General features: G+C 41.3%; 1 protein-coding gene across 7 annotated transcripts in view; it reads left to right on the top strand.

Moving 5' to 3' along the window:
* The window catches only part of Cradd (CASP2 and RIPK1 domain containing adaptor with death domain), a 259,171-nt gene that overhangs the window by 92,270 nt on the left and 144,161 nt on the right, over positions 1–22,740 (top strand). For 4 of the 7 annotated variants that reach the window (XM_027392661.2, XM_027392659.2, XM_027392660.2 and 1 more), the window contains exon 3: positions 13,913–14,216. In XM_027392661.2, the coding sequence (XP_027248462.1) occupies positions 13,913–14,216 (304 nt within the window). Of the gene's footprint in view, positions 1–12,715; positions 12,845–12,864; positions 13,152–13,204; positions 13,479–13,912; positions 14,217–22,740 lie in introns of those variants that run through there. The other 3 variants (XM_027392663.2, XM_027392664.2, XM_027392665.2) reach the window with 3 other exon arrangements.

Below are 22,740 nucleotides of genomic sequence, written 5' to 3'. Positions count from 1 at the left end.
ATCTCCTGTGTGCCTAAATTCTTCCCATTTTCTCTCTCTGTCCAGAAGTCCCATCTGTACCTCCTGCCTAGCTATTGGCTCTTCAGCTTTTTATTACACCAATTACAGCAATACATCTTCACACAGTATACAAATATCCCACAACATTTCCCTTTTTTGTGTAAACAAATGGCAAGTTTTTAACTCTAATACAGTAAAACTATATACACTAAGAACAATTATTAGGTAGGAATTACATTCACACTGCTTAGTTCATATGTATTTGGCAAGTTCAAAGAAAGTACTGTATTATCTACTCTATCTTAGTGGGTCTAAAGTTTTATACCTACACCATTTTCTATTATAAGTTGTATTGCTATCTTAAAAATATATTTTTTAGCTAATCAACTTAAGCTTTTGTCTTTTTCAAACTTATGCATTTTTTATATTTTATATAAGTTTTTTTCCCTGAATTTGGTAACAAGGAAAACTATAACTATCTAGTCTTCAATCCCATCAAAGACCCTAGAAGGATATAATATTACCTCAGTAAACAGAAAGTGTAGAGCAAACAACTTCCAAAAATATAGAAACAACAGAGATATCTGGTTGCTGGGACAGTCACCCAAGTTTCCTTTGCAGTGTTATGACACCTATCTTTGGCTTACAGGCCTAGAATATCTGATAAACTTTTCGGTGAAGCAGGAATTTTGAAGGACTGTCCTACTCTGTCTCAGCAAAGTTTGGCAGCCAGCAGACTGTCCATAGCCAAGGCAAGGGCAGTTTCTTGCCCAGTGGCTAACTTTGCCACAATAAAAGCAAACTCCATATGGAAGTTTTTTTGATACCCATCATCCTTTTTTTGAAGTAAATTGGTGCTGCTAAGAGCAAATGGGTCTCACTGTCATTAAAGTCATAAGACATTTAATGTCATAAGACATTAAAACATCTTAAATGCCATATTCTGTAGGTCTCTGAAGTGTTTGTAGATCATGTCTATCTAAAATATATATTGTTTGACCTTGGAAATATACTACTAGCCTACATTTGTTAATTATCTTAATCAGTTTGTAATAATAGCCTTTAAGGACTAGAACTTTACATTGCCTTTTAAAATGAGCTGCATAGGTACAATACCTTTAACAAAAGTAGAAACACACACACACACACACACACACACACACACACACACACACATATACACATGCACATATAATGTTAAAACAAAAATAACCTTAAATTTATATCAGTGTACAAAAATACCTTAAACAAGAGTGGAAAATTATATGTACAGTATAACAAGATTAACCTTAAATTTGTTATATATACAAAAACCCATGCCACTGTAAAATATTCAAGACTAGTAGTTGTATTTTAGTCTAAAAATCTACCCTTTTGTCCTATCATTTTTATAGCCCCTTTTTCTTTTTAGAATGAGATACCTGAATCTAATCTCCTTAGCTCAGTTTTTTCCCTGGCCAAGACCAAGAACAACTTATAAGCAACCCCCCTAAACAATGACAAACTTCCAGATGGGCTTTAGTGGTGCATGCCTTTAATCCCAGCACTCGGGAGGCAGAGGCAGGAAGATCTCTGTGAGTTCAAGGGCTGCCTGGTCTCCAGAGTAAGTGCCAGGATAGACTCCAAAGCAACACAGAGAAACCCTGTCTGGAAAACAAAAACAAAAACCAAACCAAACCAAAAAAAAAAAAAATGACAAACATCCATAACCCATTCAATAACCAAAAATCACCCACCCTGCCTCTTAGGAATGTGGGCATTGGGTTCTCTAGAGTGCTTCCTGGTGTCTGGAAGGCAATGTCATCTTTAGGGGATACTGACAAAATTAAGATAATGGTCAAATCCTTGGACACACACACACACACACACACACACACACACACACACACACACACGCACACACACTGTCTCTGTGCAATGAGAAAGTATAGCATTTACCTGAAGTCTTGGCTGGAGTAGTCTGGGAGGCTGAACCATCTCAGTTAGCAGCTTTGAAGTTGTTCTGCATGTAGAATTTTGAGGAACCTGTAACAGAGGCATTCTGAGAGGCTGAATCACCTGCGCTACTTGTCTTTATTGGTGTCTGGTCCTTTTGTTCTGAAACATACAAACATTTAAAGGTAACATACATATCTGTATTAGCACAAGTATGGAATGTGTGGTGTGTACAAGTCAGTTAAAGGTGATTTTTTTTTGTTTTATGTTTGAGTAGGTAAAAGGCATCTGTCAACTTTATAACTTTGTTTAGACTATATAACAAAACTTCTATTCAAGATATATGAAAGAATGGCATGTAATAATTAGTCATGAGGACTTTGTAGCCAACAAGATTTATCATGTCTCATCCAGGCTTAGAGTTGTTTCCATGCAGAGGGATTATCATACATGTCACCTGTCTTGTAGTCTTTTCTGTCTTACTCCTTCATGTCTGTAGCCAAGGTCCTCAGGAGGTCTCCCCTGATCTGATCTCTATTAACTTTGAAGGAATCTATAGCTTTTTTTCTCCTGTAGAAACAAAGGCATAACCTCCCTCAAATGCAACACATTTCCTGATTTCCATTCTGAAACCAAGACATCCCTAAAGTATATAGGCTGGTTTAGTTCAGCAGTCTCTTCCACAATCCAGTGTCTCTCAGCAGCTGCCATTCCCTGTTCATTAGTATTTAAAAAAATTCAAAATTAACAAAGCACCATACAGGATATAGATACCCATCCTTACATGACTTATTCTTTTTATATTACTTTATTCTTTCTTTAAGGACTTCATTATTTTCAACTATTTATTTTTCTATGACTGTGTATACCCATTTTCTTTTCTCAGCATCTAAGCACCTTTTAGGCATACTTTATCTTTTTAGATGATTTTTGTGTTTGGACCTGGTTTTCTGTGTGTCTGCAGCATTCTCTGACCATGTGAGCTAAGCCTTAAGCCTGCCACACAGCTCCACACATGGCATTGGCTGGCTCAAGCCTGCAGGCAGTGTCTAGCAGCCATGTCTCTGCATGCCAGAACCTGCCTGGGAGACTTCAGGACCAAGAAGTCATGTCTTATTCCATGTTTGTGTGTTTGGAACTTTTTAAAAAAGCCTTTTTAGGGGTCTGGAGAGATGGCTCAGTGGTTGAGAGCACTGAGTGGTCTTCCAGAGGACCCAGGTTCAATTCCCGGTTCCCATATCCCATAACATTCCTCTTCTTTCTCCTCATCTACCTCCTCTTTTTTCTTCCACTCTGTGTAAACCAGACTTCTCTGTTGTGGGATATTTGTACACTGTATGAAGATGGATCATTGTGATTGGTTTAATAAAAAGCTGAATGGCCAATAGCTAGGCAACAGAGATTAGGGCATACTTCCTGGCAGAGAGAGGAACTCAGCGATGAATCTAGGAGCTCAGGGGATGCCAGCAAGACATTGATGAAGTCAGATATACAATATGAAGGAGAGGTAACAAGCCACATAACAGAGCATCGATTAATGTAAATGGGTTAATTTAAGTCTTACGAGCTAGTTGGGAACAAACCTAAGCTAAGGCCAAGCTTTCATAATTAATAAGAAGTTTTTGTGTCATTATCGGGGAGCCAGTAGTCCCAAAGAAAGTCCAATTACATTTCTTTGGAACTCACAGCCCAGGTTGTCCTAGAAGTTATGATCCTTCTGATTCAGTCTCCTAATGCTTGGATTGAAAGCACTGTGTGTGTGTGTGTGTGTGTGTGTGTGTGTGTGTGTGTGTGTGTGTGTGTGTGTGTGTGATATTCCTTGGAATTGGTTGTTGTGTAAATGAGGGAAATAGCCAACAGGAACATGACTAGCTGATACTGGGCATATACGGCTGATGATGTTTCTGTGTCTGTGGTAGATTAATGATGGCTGTGCGTCCTGATTGAGAAGTGAGACCTGTTTCTCTTCTTGGATCTGGGCAGTGACAACTTTAACCAAGAGAATGTGGCTGAAGGGATTGGCTTTGGGAGAAAATAGGCAGCTCCCACCTTAGTCTCTAGAAGACCTGAGCTCCTCTGGCAGACATCCGAGTAACCCGTTGTGGGGAGCAAGCAGAATGTCTGAGAAGACATGGAGAAAAAGAACGTCCAGGTGAATCTAGCCTGCTAGCTGACCCTGCCAACAAGCATGTATAGGACAAAACCAGATAAGCCACCAGACACATGCTATCAAATAGCCTTGACAACAAATGTATAACTAATTCCCTGCCTCAACAAATGACAAACTAGAAGGGGAAAGGAAACCTAAGAGTTGCAAGGATAGGATGTTTCTTTTTATAGATGTGCCTTTTGTGTTCTGAGGTCAGTAGGAAAAATCAATGAGAGTCGGACTCTACAATCCACACCCCCCCTTTTCTGTTTTCAAAGAAGCTGAGCCATTTATCCTACTAGTTGTGGGGGTGGAAGATGGGGGCTTGTTTGGGTAGAGACAACATTTCAATCCATATTGCACTTCTACTCAATTGGTACTCCAAGCTTCCAAGCATTTATATTCCTGTAATCTAGGAGAAAAGAGACACACAGAAGCCTTTAGCACTTTTAATGACCTGCCTGTTTTCTTTATTAAATCAAACATAATTTTTGTTTTTGCATTAGTATTCACTCTTTGTTCAGAACTGTATAGTCCTTGTATAACTATCACACTGGTTGGATGCATGCCAACTTATCAGCACAAAGGACAGGAAAGGCTAATGGCTGTTTTTGCTTTTTATTAAGAAGTAGCCGAGCTTTTTGGTGGATTGTTATCAGAAAGAACAGCTTAGCATTAAATATGCTAAAACAAAAATCATTATATTTAGCAGTCATTGTCTAGGTTTTAAATGGACCTTATTAAATTATCCAAGATAAAAACTTAGTTCATTTGCTGCTAACTCATCCTGGCAGACCCATGATGATGTAATTTTGCTTGGAGAGAAATTTTCAACAAGATTCATGGTGAGGTTCTTTTGTGGTCAGTATGACCAGTTGATAGCAGGGACTTTTGTGGGTGTGTAAATGTTTTTCTGTATATTTATGGTTTTCAAATATGTGGCTATATTCAAAACAAGTTTATATATTCTTTGTTGTTCATTAAAGAACATTTTACCACTGGGAGATGTAGCTCAGTGGTAGAGTATTTCACCAGTGTGCATAAGGTCCTAGGTTCAACCCCTGAGCAGCTAATATAAATGAATAATATCCTGCAAAAATTGAGTTGAGTGTACATTGGAAAACAAGACATCTTGGTTCATCCCCCTCCCCTGCCCACCCCCAGGACCAGCACAGCCTGCTTCTATTTCACTTCACTTGAAGAAGAATCTAAAGTTTGCCTGCTCAGTTATTTTCATAAAATAACCCAGTTTCCTTTATGCCTGCTATTTGAATTTTATAGTTAGCTTCTCTGTTGCTGTGATAAAACTGACCAAAAAATAACTTAGGGAAGAAAGACTCTTACCCTTCCAAGGGATAATCCATCACTGGGAGTAGACAAGGCAGAAACCTAAAGGCAGGGGCTGAGACAGAGACCATGAAGGAATGTTCCTTACCACTTTGATCCATATATATATATATATAAATTATATATAAATATATAATTTCATTTCACATTCTAACATTCCAACCACATCCCTCAGAACCACAAGGTCAGGTTCATACTGTCCACAATGGGCTGGGCCCTCTCACATCAATCATCAGTTAAGACCATGCCCCACAGACATGCCCACAGGCCAATCTAATGGAGGCAATTCCTCAGTCAAGGCTCCTTCTGCCTCTGTGACTGGTGTATAAACACTGGAGCCCATGCTTCCTCGATAACCAGTGACACATGATATCAGCCCAATAGATACTCAGTAGACATTTCAGCTATTGAAACATGCCATTCAGGGAACTTAAGTTTGGTTGTTACTTAGTGCCTGAGAGAGTCTCAAGGGCATCTATCGTCTTTCAGTCCTGCATTTAGCTATGTCACTAGAAAACCAGTACCTGGGCTGCATTCCCCTGTGCAATATACATGAATATCAGAAATGATACCTGATGAATATTTCAGTATCTTATTGCAAAACAGCATGGGAAAACCCACTAATTTACCTGATACTTTATATCAAGACTCATTTGATAAATTCCCACTTGAACCAGTTCCAGAAAAATTTATCCAGGTACATATTGTCTTAGGGTTTTTATTGCTGCAATGAAACACCATTACCAAAAGCAAGTTGAGGAAAGGGTTTATTTGGTTTATGCTTCACATTTTAGTCCATCATTGAAGGAAGCCAGAACAGGAACTGAGACTGAACAGGGATTCAAACAGGGAGGAGCCAGCTACCAGCATACCATGAGCTAAGAAGCACAGTTGTTCAAAGTTTTGCTCATGTAAAGACAGAAAAGATTACAGATATGCAATAAAGACACATCCAGATGAAAGCAACCCTGGAAGGGTTAGGGTGTTTAAAAATGTACACAGGCTTGGGAGAGAAAAGAGAAAGAGTATAGACAAAGTCATAGAAAAAATAGTTTAAAAATAATAAAGTAGCTGGGCAGTGGTGGCACAAGTCTTTAATCCCAGAGTCAGGAGGCAGGTCTTTGAGTTAGGAGAGTTAAGGCTGTTAACAGAGAAACCCTGTCTGGAAAAAAAAAAACAATAAATAAGCAAACAAATAATAAAAATAATAGAGTTTTTAAAAAATGGATAAAGTTATATTTAAAAAGCCACATAAAGATGGAAATTACATGGGGAGTCTGGATTCTGTCTGATATTGTGTTGTTTTCAATTTTTTTGGTTGCTGATGAATGAGTAATACCTGCTAAGACACTTTGGATTGTGAAGGCTGCTGAATTAAACAAACCTATATATTGTAAAAATATTTTAAAAATGGAAGTCAAAAGATATGTTGCTTTGAAGAGGTTATGCTTGTTCTCACAGAAAACCAAAGTCTGTGGTTGAAGATGATCAGGTTTGATCAAGGAATACCTGAAAATCCTGGCTGCAGACAAAGAATTAAATCTAGAAAAACTGCAAAGCACATGATGCATATTTTACCTGTTCAAACATAAAACAAAAAAAAAATCACCCTTGGCTGACTTGTGTGCACAACACAATCTATACTTGTACTAATACATATATGTATGGTACCTTTAAAAGTTTATGCATTTTTAGAGCAAGGGAACCTGTTGTAGTTTCCTCAGAGTTCTGCACCTAGAACAGCTTCAAGGCTGCTGGCGGAAATGATCCAGCCTCATAGACCTTTCCAGCCAATATTTAACTATTATCTTTATTTTCTTAAGGATCCTCCAAAGATTCCAGCACCCCCAGACAACAGGAAAAAGTTTAGAGAAAACAACACCCACATTCCCAAAGGCTGGATTATGGATGTTTGTCATCATTGAAGGGGGTGTTAATTACAAATTGTTATTGGTCATGGTCAGGGAAAAAGGTAAACAAAGGAGTTACATTCAAAGATCTCTTTTTAAAGGAAATGATGGGATAAAAGGGTAGATTATTGAATCTACTTTAATCCAAAAAGCAACTATTAATCTCAAAATGTTTTACATTGCTATAGGTTTTGATTTATTGATAAAAATTTAAAGTTATATTTTGTTGTATGTATTTGTCTACTTCTATTTGGAGTATTGTACTTCTGAATCTCATTTAAAGATGTAATGTATAATTAAAAATACAGGTTAGTAGTTATCTATAATAATCAGACTTGTAGCCATCTTAGGTATGTTCTCAAGGTTAAACAGATATTTAGATAGGTGATATCCAAGCACTTCAAAGACCTACATAATGTGGCGTTTAAGATGTTTTAATAACACAGGGCTTTTCACAGTGTTGAGACAGGTTTGCTCCTGACAGTACCAATTTACTCCAGAGAAGATAATAGGAATCTAAGAAACTCTATAGGGAGTTTGCTTTTTCTGTGGCAAAGCTAGCCACTGGGCAAAGAAATGACCCCTTTGCCAATTTCTGACAGTATCTGTCCAAACAAGACCAGCAGGACACAAAAGAAAGTACCAAACTTTGCCAAGACAAGGTAGGGCAGTCCTTCAAATTTCCCTGCTTCTCAGAAATACTATGTTTGTCAGATAGTCCAATAGTCCAAAGATGGTTGCCCCAACATTACAGAGGAACTTTGAGTGACTGTCCAGGAAGCCACAAGCCCCTGTCCTTAGATATTATTACATTCTTCTGAGGTCTTTGGTGGAATTAAAGACTAAATGGTTAGACCTATAGTTTTCCTTATTTATGCTAATAAATAAATTACATATAAAATTTTAGACTCACAGAGATGAAAAAAATATTTTCTATAAATTTGCCAAATACAAATGGACTGGATATTGAAACTGTAATTCTTACTTGATAACTGTTTTTGTTATATAGTTTTACTATATTAAATTAAAAACCTTCCTTTTTAATTAGACAAAAGGGGGAAAGTATGTGAAATAATCATTTTGTACAGTGTGAAGGTGTTTTGCTCTCATTGGTTTAATAAAAATCCAACTGGCCAATAGCTAGGTAGAAAGAGGTTAGGTGGGAGAGCCAGACTGTGAGAATGCTGGGAAGGAGGGCAGAGTGGCCAGCAGATGAAGAGGAAGCAGAAGATGAGCATGCTGTGCTGAAAAAAGTACCAGCCTCCATGTTGTAGAGGGGAGATGAGAAATATGGGTTCATTTAAGTTGTAAGAACAAGTTAGTAACAAGCCTAAGCTATCAGCCAAGCATTTAAAATTAATAATAAGTGTCTCTGTGGTTATTTGGGGTCCCAATGAAAACCTCTGCCTATATTTTCACAGGTGATGTTTCATCTTGATTGATTGTTTAAGGTGGCATCCTCCCATCTTGTTGAGTTTTTCTCTCTACCCCACTTCCTACCTCCTTCCATGTCTCTATTCTTCCTCTCCTTTCTCTTTTCTGTTAAATGTGTGTGTGGTTTATTCAAGAATTTATAAGGACAAGGCAGTAGGTGGAAGTTTCTGTCCCACCAGCAGTTCCCTGAGGCTTATATTAATTAAAAATGCTCTGCCAATAGCTCAGGCTTGTTACTAGCTAACTCTTACATTTTAAATGACCTGTATTTCTTTCTACACTCTGCCATGTGGCTCATGGCTTGTTCCTTCATTTTCTATGCATCCTGATTCCTCTATATCTCTGTTATCTCCTCTGACTCTGCCCTTCTTCATCCCAGCATCCTTAGTTTGATTGTCCTCCCTGTACTTCCTACCTAGCTACCGGCCTGTCAACTTTTTATTAACCAATGAGAGTAATTCATATTCATAGTATACAGAAGGATTATGTCATGGCACATGGCACTCACCTGTAATTTCAGCTACTAGGGAGGCTAAAGCCAGGGAATCACAAGTTCTAGGTCAGCCTAGGCAACTTCCTGAGACACTGTCTCAAAATAATCAGTAGGGGGAAAAAGCAGGGTTGGGTGCTTTCCTATGTGATGTCATAGGTTCAATCTCTAGTATTTAGTATAGTAAAGTAAGCTAAAGGTTTGAATCTTCTTCTCTTCTTTCTCCTCTTCTTCCTCCCCTCCTGCTCTTTCTCTTCATTCTCCTTTCGAGACAGGGTCTCACTATATAGACCTCTCTGGCCTTGCTGTGTAGACCAAGCTGGCTTTGAGCTTACAGAGGTCTGTGTGCCTATCTTGTGAGTGCTGGGATTAAAGGCACACACCACCATGCCCTACTTAGAGTTATCTTACTTAATTTCCAAACTTATGAGATGTTATCTTTCTGTTAATAATTTTGAATTTTATTGTATAGTGGGAAAGTATGTACTTTTGTACATTTGGAATTTATCAGTTTCCTGTGACCTAATTCAAGATCTAGTTTTGTGATTATTTCATGTGTAGTAGAAAAAGAATCTGTTTTTTTTTTCTGTGTGTTTTTATTTCCACAGCTATGAAAGGAAGAACCCAAATCTCCAACTTTGAGTTGTTGTGTTTCAATATTGCAAAAGTAAGGACCAAATTGAAAGACATAAAAAATATTCTCTCTCTTAAAAATCCACAAGGAGTATACCTTGGCATAAGTAAACATAAAAGGAGAGGAAATGAGGAAAAGGGAATATCATTCCTTTCCGAAAATATGGGTAAAAGTTGCTCAATCTTCTAGGGAGCACAAGTCAAGCTGATGGAGAGCGACTGGCCATCGCTGATGGAGGAGCCACCTGTAATGATTCTGATGTTTGTTTCCTTAGAGGCCACTGACCGTGGACATTTATATAAGTGAAACTATAATGTGCTACTGAGAAGAACCACTGGGTGCTACCTTGGGTAATTGTTCTCCACTAGGTTGGTGGATGGTGGTTCACTAGTCAGTCTGAGCCAATCAGGTTGCTTAGGAGGCAGCACAGACAGCAATCCACACTTGCCATTGGAAGAGGGATTTGATAGTCTTGGGCATGATCCTGGAGGTGTAAGTCAGATCCTTGACTGATAGTCACTCAGAGTGTTTACCATAGGATTCCATGCCCTTCAACACCAGCCTTAAATCTTATGTTGCCCCTGCCCTCTTTTCTTCTCTTCTGTAAACCCTCATGCATCTTACTGTTGCCTCCCTACCTCCTGGACAGGGTCAGCAACTTACCTTGTAGTCCCTAGAAAATTTCAAGTATGTCCAGACACTACAAGCCACCAAAAAGTGCCTTAAACTTGAAAACAAAGAAACAAACCAAAAAGTGTGAGCATTCATTGTGCTATTTATTTTTCCTATGCATGTGAGAATTGTCAAAGCTTATTTCTGGAAAAACTATGCCTCCTTTTCTCTCTATGAAGGCAGGAATCCTTGGCTATTTGTAATCTTGAAAAATCCCTGTTACTTATTTGGATGAAGACAGCAATTGTTGTTAACACTTATCCATTATTTCTTTTCTTTTTTTTTTTTTAGGACAAAGTTCTAGAGCAAAAGATAATGAGGGGGCCTCTTTGTAACTCAAGAATAACATGAGTAGGAGGTGGCAATTGGGTGATTCACTAATAATATCTGGCTGCCATTAGAACCACAGAATCCACTATACATGCTTGTATTGTGTATTGGAAAGAACATGAAATCAGAGGGACTTGGTTAGAATTTAGGTTTTACTCTATATTAGCTCTGAGATTATAGATAACATAATCGATTTTCCTGATTCTACAGACTGCAAGTATTTGAAACGCCAAAAGAATTCCTACCACTTAGGTAAAAACATTGCCACTAAGATGGCCAGTGCCTGCATACAAACACTGAAGTACATTAGCACTGTAAACTGCACACACAATTGGGAGACTTTGAGGAGGGAGGTTTAGAACTGTTCACTGATTTGTTTATAGATACTGAAGGGACCAGCTCCCCATTTCAGCAGCCATAACAGCCGAACACGTATTTGTCTGACCTTGTTTTAGTCACTAAGGTCAGATGCCTGCCCCTTTCGGCTGCCATAACAGCTGAACATGTGCTTGTCTGACCTTGCCTTGGTCACTGGAGGTTAGGTGCCTACCTTGTGGCAAGGAACCAATCAGAAGTTAGCTGGTGGTGCTATGCTTTACGGCTCTGGGTGTGCTTTATGGACAAGCTCACAGCAATGATGAGCAGAGCATAGCAACCACCCTGGGAGGGCCTATGGGCCATAACAACCAGTTGGCCAAGCAACACAGAGCAAGCCCTCCAAGCCTGGAGGCATACCAATCCTGAGCCTGTGTGTACCCCTAGACACTCCCCTTATGCTGCCCTATAAGATCTCTATGCATATGCTTCAAGCTGTCTTTCTAGCCATCCGCCATGGTGGATGGATGGAAAACCCGAGCTAACATGGGGTTAGCTCGTTAAACAACAATAAAGCCTCGCACAGTTTGCATCAAGCTTTCGACTCTGTTTGGTGATTGGGGTGGCCGAGGTGCTGGGCTGAGATCCTGGAAGCCTGAGCTTTCCGGGGGGTCTTACAATACTTCATCTTAAACCAAAGGTGCTGGTAAAGTATTCCTTTCCTATTGTCAAAAGTTTTTAGCAAGCTGGGTGTGATGGCACATACTTTTAATCCCAGCACTCAGGAGGTGGAGGCAGAGGCAGGTGGATCTCTTTGAATTCAAGGCCAGCCTGGTCTACAGAATCAGTCCCAGAATAGCCAGGGCTACAGAGAGAAACCCCGTTTCCAAAAAAACAAAACAACAAAAAGAGTTGATGCAGGAGAGATTGTTCAGCTGGTAAGGGCACATGCTGTTCTTGCAGAAGACCCGATTTGGTTCCTATAACCCACTTCAGGTAGCTCAAACTTCCTGTAACTCCAGACCCAGGGGATCTGATGCTCTCTTCCGGCCCTGCATAGAGACCTGTATTCATGTATACACACACACACACACACACACACACACACACACACACACACACACACACCACACACTACATAATAATAGAAAAATTAGCAGTTATATCTTTTTTTGGTATGTCATCCAATACATGAATCGATGAGCTCATTAATCACTTCATGTTACAAAATTAATCTGTAACTTTTGACCTGCCTATTATGTGCAAGGCTCTCATGGAGATTTTGTGTTAAGATTCAACGACTCATTTACTCTTTCACTAAGGTAATCCCTTATGTTATTTAAATTACTTTTTTTTTTTTTTTTTTAAATCTAGAAGAGGTTGTCTCTTTTACCCACATCAAACATGGTAGAAAAAGCTTCAACCTGACCTCATGGGCCCTCAACAAAGATGGCTACCACACTTCCTGATCTTGCCCTCAACAAAGATGGCTACAATACTTCCTGTCCAGGGCTTTTGCCTGAAACAAAGATGGTGTTTTCGGTACAGGATCCCTAACAGTCTGGATTCCGGTTGTAGATTTTTTTTTTTTTTTTTTTTTTTTTTTTTAAAGATACGTGGTCGCAGACGTAAGTAGCAGGACTCCATCTTCTCTCGAAATCCCCGCGCTGTGGCGACATCGCCCCTGCGCGGCTCTCTCGGTTCAGTTGGCTCTGGTCCCCGAGCTAGTCTAGGCTTTGGGTGGCGGTTTCCCCCGTGAAGATCATCGCGCGGCCTCTTGTACCCCGAGCATCGCCGGGAGTGCTTCCCGTGTGTGACACAGCGACGGCTCTCAGTTGCCGAGACAGGGAAAGTTCCAAATGGAAACACGCGGCGGAGGGTGGACACCCCCTCCCCGCCGGCCACCTCAGGACTTTGCGGAGGCTTGTGAGGAAGGTTGGGATCCGGTGTCCCCCTTCTGTGCTCCGCGGGCGTCCGAAACCCTACCCGACACCCATGCTGGCCCCTCTTTCCCCTCCCATTTCCTTCAATGCCACCACACAGCCACCTGTGCTCATTAAACGCCCCATACTGCACTGTGACCCAGGTCCTGCATTCCCTCCTGTGACTTTCTGTAAATAAGGCTAATTGTAAAAGGCACACAAATACTTTCTTGAACGCGCTGGTCTTTTCTGAAAGAAAGATCCTTAAACTCATTCTGATGTCTAGATTGCCCTCCCCACCCCGCTCCCCTACTCTCCACCTCCCTACCCCTCTTTCGAGGTAAGGGTCTATAATGCCCCTGGCCATTTTAGCAGTTACTGCAGTGTGGGTGCTGGATTGAACGATGAAATTAATATTAAATTAAAATCCATTTTTTCCCTAGCATGCTAAAATTAATTTCCAGGGATTGCATTTTAAGTAAGGTCTCAGATCTGTTTTCTGTTGGCTCTCTTACTGAAAGGAATTGTAGTAGGACCCCGCTATGTGGAAAGCAGGGAGAAATGGATTCATAATTAGTGTTGTCCATATGCTGGGAAGTGTTTGAAATGAACTTGATTCGGTTTAGCAGCCATGTAGGAAACACTGTGGCTTGGCACAGTGATATGAACGTCTGACTGACCTTGAGATGCTCACTAATGATGTTGCAGCAACACTATCTTTAGGGGGTCCATCAGCATTCCTGTAACCCGAGTGCTGATTTTGTTTCTTTCCAGGGAGAAATGGATGCCAGAGACAAGCAAGTGCTCCGCTCTCTGCGTCTGGAGCTGGGTGCGGAGGTCTTGGTGGAGGGACTGGTCCTGCAGTACCTCTACCAGGAAGGGATTTTGACAGAAAACCATGTTCAAGAAATCAAAGCCCAAACCACAGGCCTCCGGAAAACAATGCTGCTGTTGGATATCCTGCCTTCCAGGGGCCCCAAAGCGTTTGATACCTTCCTAGATTCCCTCCAGGAGTTTCCCTGGGTAAGAGAGAAGCTGGAGAAGGCAAGAGATGAAGCCACAACTGAGCTCCCTACAGGTAGGCCTGAAAGAGATCACTTCAAAACAGCTCTGGAATTGTCCAAACTGTGCCCTTTGGATTGAAAGTTGGGTGTTAAGGGGGACGGGGGCTATTGGCTCTTGAACAAATGGGCAAGGAATTTGAACGGAAAGAACATGGCATTGGAGGGGCAAACATGAGGAGGTGGTGTTAAGAAACTCAAGGGAGGCCAGAAATGGAAGGTGAGCCATAAGTCTGGGAGGTTAAGGAGGGAGCTCAGAGGACAATTTAGATCTGCTTCCAGGGAAACCTGGCAAGTTACTTGTGAGGCATGTTCTCTGCGTTCTCCGAGGAGAGCCAGGTCAATCTGAGCCCTTTGGCAACAGGAGCCATTTGTGAAGTGCAGATGGGGAAACCAGGCTTTGGCCTTCTGATAGATAACTGATTTGTGGGGTGCCAAGCTGCCAGCTGGAGAAGGTCAGATCATGGAGACAGCCTCTAGGAAGGCATGCCTTGCACCTGTTCCTTCAGCCAGCCTGTGAGGCCTAGAGGATTAGTCTGAAGCTTGCTTTGGTCTCTCCCGCCCAAGGCTATTGGATTAACATGGCCTTTTAAAGTTAAGATTTGTTCGGACATCAGACACCTGGGGCATTTTGTTTTGCAAGGGCAGTAATTTGGGGGAGAATATCATTTTCCTTTTCAAGAAGAATTGGAAGTTGGGGTTTTAAAAGAAACAGTTTGGTGCTGTAAGGCTGGTCGTGAGGAAGGAGCTGTGTGTGTGTGTGTGTGTGTGTGTGTGTGTGTGTGTGTGTGTGTTTGTGTGTGTGTGTGTATAGAGCTGTCCCTTTAAGTCCTCTAATAAATACTGCTGTTTACAATGATTGGGGAACAGAGGGCTGACCTAGAAAGGCTACTTTTTTTTTTTTTTTTTTTTTTTTTTTAAAGAAGATAACTGAAAGGTGACGAAGTCAGCTGATCCAAACTGAGTTAGCATATTTCCAGAGTTAAGAATTCAACATTTTCTGAATTTTTGATAAAGATACAGGACCAAGTCAGTGGTCTTCAGAATTTATTGCTATTGTTTTTTTTTTATTTTATTTATTATTTATTTATTTATTTTTTTAAATAACTGTAACAGAGTGCATGTCCTTAGTCTCAGCTCTCGGGAGGCAGAGGCAGGTAGATCTCTGTGAGTTCGAGGCCAGCCTGGTCTAAAGAGCAAGGTCCAGGACAGCCAGAGCTACATGGTGAGACATAACTAACTGGTTAAAGAAACCAAATGCTACTAGTAAATTACTTCTATTATTTTTTACACCATGGGTCTCATATTTTGAATGATTTCAAGACCACATGTACTAAGTAATCACAACTAATTCTTTTTTCACTGATGACATATATCTGGATATCTGACCAGTATGGGACATCCAGTTAATTTAGAAAGACCTGGTAAACATTTAGTGGGAAACCTAAAAATATCTTTATTCCTAACTTGTCCAAATTACATGTCTTCTTCAAACAGTGAAAATGCTGGCTTTTGAGGGCCTCTAGAATTTTTCAGCTTGGGTTGTCTTTAGAAAATTACATATTCCATGTGTTTGAACTAAACCAGGGTAAATATCTTAGGCATTCCTACCACTTTATTAAAAGCAGAGTATATAACATAGAGTTGGGGAGGTGTCAAAAATGATTTCTGCTTTTCTGGTATTCACTTAGAGCAGTGGTTCTCAACTTTCCTAATGCTGCGACCCTTTAATACAGTTCCTCATGTTGTGGCAACCCCCCCCCAACCAAAAGTTAGTTTGTTGCTACTTCATAATTTCAATTTTGCTACTGTGATGAATTGTAATGTAGAAATCTGATATGCAGGCTATGTGACCTCCAAAGAGATCGTGACCCACACGTTGAGAACCCCTGACTTAGAAGGTCTTCCTGGCTACATGTAGTTGGAAATGACAAAACAACCAAAAGCCTTTCCCTCTCAAAACATTTAGTTTAATTATGTGATTATTTTGGGTAACATAAATAGTTTTGTCATGAATTGTCCTAGAAATGTGACTCTCATTTTCCATTTTTTCTGATTTATTCAGAGAGCAAGAGAGAATTAAGTTTTTTTCCATTTGTACATGGGTAACGCACTGTATTAAATATGTAAGGTCTTAAAAAAAAAAAAGAAGGGATTTTTGAGAGCCCATCCCATGTGAAGGGATGCTCTCTTGACCTGGACACATGGGGAAGGGCCTAGGCCTGGCCTAGGATGATGTGGTAGACTTTGGGGAGCCCCTTTTGAGGGCCTTACCCTGCCTGGGGAGTGGAGGGGGGATGGCTAGGACAGTTGGGATGTGGGGGGAGGGGAGGGAGAGAAAGAAGGGATTGATAGATGAAGCAAGCTTGTTCCTAATTTGAACTAATAAAATAAAAAAAAAATAGCCAGGCGTTGGTGGCACATGCCTTTAATCCCAGCACTCAGGAGGCAGAGGCAGGCGGATCTCTGTGAGTTCGAGACCAGCCTGGTCTACAAGAGCTAGTTCCAGGACAGCCTCCAAAGCCACAGAGAAACCCTGTCTCGAAAAACCAAAAAAAAAAAAAAAAAAAAAAGAGAGAATTAAGATATCGTCAACAAATTATGAAAGTGAGAGAGAAGTTGAAGGGAAAGTTCTTCTTACATATATCTATTTATTTTATGTGTAGGAGTGAGTGTTTTGCCTATGTGTATGATGAGCACTGTGTGAGCCTGGTCCCTGTGGAGGGAAATGGGGGGCACCAGATCCCTTGGAACTGGAGTCATAGATGGCTGAGAGCTGCCATGTGGATGGAAACTAGGTCCTTTGCAAGAGCAGCCAGTGCTTTTAACCCCTGGGCCCTCTGTCTAGCCTTGAAAAGTAGCTTTTAAAAGGGAAGTAAAATGAGGCAGTGTGTGGTGAGCAAAAAAAAAAAAAAATAGAACATATCTTATACAAGCTTAGAAAACTAGGTTTCCTGAAGATTGACTCTGTAGAAAGGTCGAGTAGAAAGCTGGGTTGGTTCTAGAACAAATGAGTGATGTGCATTGTCTTTTGTTTTTGTTTTTTTCACTGCTAGTGAAAAAAATTCTGTTGTTGGGGGTTTGATTTATTGATTTCTCAGTGACAGTTATATAAACTCATTTTAAAATATTGCTGCGGCTAAATATTGACTATTTTAGGTAATACTGAAAATATATGTAAGGTGCAGAGACTAATGGTACAGTTAACACCCACCTTATATTTGCTTTAAAGAAAGTGACAGTCCATTCGGGGTTAGCTCTCTCTTTGGTGCTTACAGATAGGTGAGCTCTCAGCAACTGTGGCAGTTTTGGCAGTACCATGCCTGCCTGTCTGCTGCCAGGCTTCTTGCCGTGATGGTCATGGGCTCTAACCTTCTAGAACTGTAGCAAGCCCCCAATAAACTCTTTCTTTATAAGAAAAAAAAAGTGACACTACAATTGTCTTTGAGAAGCTGTTATTCCTAATACACCATGGTTTTGAGGTGTATTAGTGTCTTGTCCTCATTTGCAGTTTTCTAGCTCAGATAAATCACTTTAAAAATCCATATTGATTATTGAAAATCTATTATGCCACATGGTCTGGTGGTAAATGTGTATGCCTATAAATTGTGTGTGTGTGTGTGTGTATGTGTGGGAGTGAGGATGGAAGAAATATACTTTAAAGGAGTTAATACTTAATTGTTTTCTGTTATGTAAGACAGATTTTTTAAGTTTAATTTCATGAAAATATGATTTTAAAATTAAATTGAGACAGTGAATTGGAAGCTTGTGTGGGTCTTTTTGGGAGAGGATAAGGGAGGCTTAAAGCCATGGACTGACATCAAAACTGAATTGCCTTCTAACTTAATGGCCCTGGAGGGAAAGCAAACAGAGCCAGAGGCCTGTTTTCTGGGACCTCGGGGTTTCTCTAATATGGAGTCGGGACAGTGTGAGTGAGTGGGCTTTGCTGTAGCTTACTTTTGTTTTTGTAAAGGCATCTTGGATTCTGAGAACTAGATTCAAGGAGAATAGGGTGTCCATGAGGCGCACACACAGTAACCTTTTCTTACTTTTCCTCATGTTGGTTGTAATTATTCATAGGGTTTGGTGCCCTGCCCTTGGGAAGCCTTGGGAAGCAATGGTAAGGAGTGGCTTCCTCTTAGCCAAGCAATTGGTTCTTCCTCAAGAATGAACTGACTTTATTTTACTACAGTTTTCTGCTGTGTTCCTTTGGGAGAGTCTCGGTTTTCCCCTTCTTTGTGTATTTAATTTCTGTGTTTCATTTCTACATTTTGAGCTGCGTCAGACATTTGTGTGTGTGTGTGTGTGTGTGTGTGTGTGTGTGTGTGTGTGTGTGTGTGTGTGTGTGTTTTGTCTTAGTTATTTGCCTTTGTATATATGCTGAATGTAAGATTTAGAGCAAAATTGAGTTGTATCTCATTCTCTACACTTCTAACTTCCATTCCTCAGCAAATCCACAAACATAAAAGAACAACAACAACAAAAATACCTGAAATCTTGTGATTATATCTCAGAATTCCCTTTGGTCTCCTAATCTCTACTTTAAAAAACAAAGTATAAAAGTCCAAGATGCAAGAGGATAATTGGTTTGTGTTTCCTCACTCCACAAGGACTTTTACCTTTTAAAAGAATTCTGCCGATAAAATGACTTAATCCATTTGGCACAGTGGAAGGAACACTTCGCAGTTCATTGCTATGGCCAAGGTCACACACTAGACATTAGATCAGCTGGAAGTCCTTTCTGGACTCTTGCTGGGTCACTTTAGGAGACAGGACAGTGCTGGGTGTGGTGAGAGCCTGTGACTGGTGGCCTGGTTTCTCTGCCTGGTAGGCCTGTCTGTGCCCAGCTCTCTCTGGTGCCTGAGCTAAGCTCACTTGGAAACAGCTATTTCTGAAGCCCTGGCCTCACTATCTGATAGGACTCGGTGTAAGCATGGTAGAGTGGCTGCTGGGCCACAGGACTCTCTGTTCCATCTTGTTTGCCCCAGGCTGGCTGTGGGATGACATCTTCCACATGGTTCTCTCTTAAACAGCCTTGCCGGTAGCCCGGCCTTTTCCCTCATCTTCTCTCCAGCTTGGGCTTTGTTTTTCTCAATCAGATTTTCATCAACCAGATTTCTGAGTTGTGTATTCTTAGCCACTAGCAAGAGTGAACCACCTCTCTACCTTCTGCCTAGCATCTGAGACTTAAGTCCTCAGCCCCGAGGCTAGCCCTTGTTTTAGCCTTGTCTGACTTTCAGTGGGTTATCCTAATGGACAGGATGTCCTGGGTTGCCTGGCTGTCCTCACTGATGCAGTACACAGGGATGGCTTACCTATTTCCCCTCTGCTCAGTGGCTCAAGGCCCAGCCTGTCCCTTGTGAGCTGGCCTCGAGTGACTCTGCTGAGCTACATTGACAGTTCTCCTTGAGGTGCATGTTGGCCCCCAGGCATACGCTTGGGTGTATTTGAAGTTACTAAGCTCTCATGACAGATGTATTGCACACTGCCATAGGTTTATTTGATTTCTGACTTGGGATTCCTCTTAGGTTCTTCCAGTCACTCCGTGGACCACAGCCTACCCCAAGTGATAAATATGGTGCTGATCTCAGTTTTTCTAGCCTGGACTCTGTATCCAGGCATCGAGATTGTTTCATCTGGTAGTTCCAGCATGATTGCCATATACTTCCTGTAGACTAAGTACCATGGGTCTAACTTGAAGGGCTTTCAGATGTGCAGTGTGTGTTGACCACGTGTTTGACGGTAAGTACTGGGCATACAACACTAAATAAAACAGTGGTCATGGAGCTCGCTGTGTTCTCCTGAGGAAGAAGGACCAAGGATGAGGGCAGATGGTTAGCTAATGAAATTACCATTGCTTGTGTGCAGTGGTGAGGTGGTCAGGGAAAGCCTCTCAATCCTCTCTGAAGTGCTGACCTCACTTCTGGGACAGAGTGGATGGAGTGCAGGTGGTGGAAAGACTTCCCTCACACAAATAAATTACATGCTGTACCAGTGCGCTCTCAGTTACTCAGTTACTGCCTATTATATATGAGACTTTATATGGTTCTTAAGATGAATTTAGATCATTTGGGACATGGGACAAGTAATAGTGAAGCTCCTGATGAGAAGCCACTTCTCTTACTTCTTTAGTGGTCCAGGTAAGGATAGAGGTTCCATGCTTAAGCCCTAGCAGTGTTTAGTTGTGTCCTGTCCACCCCACCCCCACCCCCCAGTGCGTTTTCCTACCTGCAGAGAGTGGCAGGAACGTGGGAAGGTACACTACCAGGGTTGTGCGGTTTAAAAAGAGGAAGGGTCTGTGTAGCTCAAATGGCAGATATCACACACAAGTAGCTTTTGGTTTTGACATTGCCATAGGCTTGTTAGATTTCCATCTTGGGGTGCTTCTCATGGGCTCCTCCAGTTAGGCCACCCAGCTGAACATGACATGTTTAAGCGTAGGCTGTTTTCTCAGCCTGTTCTCTTGGGCATTTGATTGTGACTGACTAGTGTATGCCATGGTGAGGTGACGGGAACTGGCTAAGTTTATTGGTTCACATTATGAAGTTTATAAATTTTTATCTAAATACTGTGTTTGCTATTGTGATGATCATCAAGATGCAGCCAGATCTTGGTTTTTGGAAGCTGGGAGGGACACACCCATCATTTTCTCTTTCTCTTGTGGAAACAGAGGCCTGGGAGATTAAGTCAGCTTGCTCATCGTCACACAGCTAGTTGATGTGATTTATTGCCAAGACTGGAATCCTAGTCTACCAGCTCTTGATTTAGGACTTTTCCTGCCTCACAGTTCTGGCTCCCCGCTGGGTTTGAAATGGAGCTGTATTATGCTCTACTGTGCTGTGGTGTTATAACTGAAAGGTTTTTAAACATTTGTACTAATGTATTTTTTTTTATGTTAAGAGTAAAAACTTCAAGACTTGTGTCTTAAAATATTTTATTTCTATTAGTGCTAGTTTGAATCATCTACAAAGGAGTCATACAGTTCAGGGCTGTATCTTATCGGAGGCTTTTCCTAGCTTCTGCCGGGCTGACATAAGTAGAAGCAGAAGACTTTTATGAGCATTTATGGGATTGATGAAATAATGCACCTGCTGGCAGCTAATCGCCACACTTTCTAGGAACAGCAAACCATGTGACAGATACTGCCCCAGCAGGGATGACTCCATTTCACTGTAAAATGCATTTAATGCTCTTTTCTGCTGAGAAAGTCTGACTGTGTCTCTTTTCTTCCCTCCCATGGCTACATGGACCATTTGGCCGCATCAGTCGCCTGATTGCCTTTGGTTGACTAACCCTGGCTGTGTGTTGGAATTACCTGGGGGACTTTTAGGAGAATTCTGATGTCCAGGCCCTGCTCCTGCCCCTGGCCAATCCATTACAAAGTTTCTGGAAGTAGAATCCAGGTGTTGACATTAGACACGTGCCCATTGACGTGCATATGGACAAGCTCAAGCACCGAGGCTTACCAGGTTATTTTAAAGCATACAGAACCTTGAAATCTGGCTAGCTGGTTAGGTAGGTGGCTCCTTTCTTACCATTGGTTCACAGATGTGGGCATCCCAGAACTATGAACTACCTGATGAACTTCTAGTGGGGAGACATGGCAAGGTGGTAGGAATGGATACATAGAATGACATTAGTTCCCAGATGCTTTCATTTCTTGACTTTGTTGAACACTTGCTAAAGGCTTTTCCAGAATGTCAGGCCCCAGGCAAGTGTGGCATCACTGCTGACATTAAAACATTGGGGATATTCAGGCTAGATGCACGTAAAAAACAAGATTAGAAGGGTTTCGAGTTAGCTGTAGAAGTTGAATTTGGGGCGTAGTTTTTATTGTTCATTCACTTTGTGTGGTACTTGTAGTATCCCTCCCCCATTCTTTGTGTTCCATAGATCAGAGTCTCAGTAGTAGTTGGAGGCAGAACCTGCTAGCAAGGGATGGGTTAGCTGCTGCTCTCAGATACAAGGGGAGCAGAAAGTGGCTGAGGGTGGGAGACAGGAGGTGATAGTCACTGGGAGAGCAGACCTGGCTTGTCTGTCCACCTCTTGGGTAACAGGCTGCATGTCTCTTCTTTTCTTTGTCATTGCAAATAAGTTTGGGGGCTGGAGAGATGACTCAGGGCTTAAGAGTATTTGCTGCTCTTTTAGAGTCTGTCCCCAGCACCCATGTCTAGTGGCTCACAGCCACTAGTAACTCCAGCTCCAGGGGACCTGACAGTGTCTTCTGGCCTTCATGGGCACTCACATGAAATGTTTCATGCACTCACACACAAATACACATGGTTAGAAATAAAATAAAAATCTAAAAAACAATGTGTTTCAGGGAGCTGGTACTGAGCTCAGTTGGTAGAGTGCCCACGCTAGATGCAGGAAGGGGTTTGATCCCTAGCATGACATAAACCCGGTGAAGTAGGTGTGTCTGTAGTTCCAGTACTGGAGAGTGGGGTCAGAAGGCTTAGAAGTTAAAGGTCATCTTTATCTGCAAAGCAAGTTCTAGGCCTGAGCTATATGAAGACCTTTATAATGTAGATGAGATAATGT

This window comes from Cricetulus griseus (assembly GCF_003668045.3).
Source record: "Cricetulus griseus strain 17A/GY chromosome 1 unlocalized genomic scaffold, alternate assembly CriGri-PICRH-1.0 chr1_0, whole genome shotgun sequence".
NCBI classification, from domain to species: Eukaryota; Metazoa; Chordata; class Mammalia; order Rodentia; family Cricetidae; genus Cricetulus; species Cricetulus griseus.
This window is presented reverse-complemented; position numbering and strand designations above follow the sequence as displayed.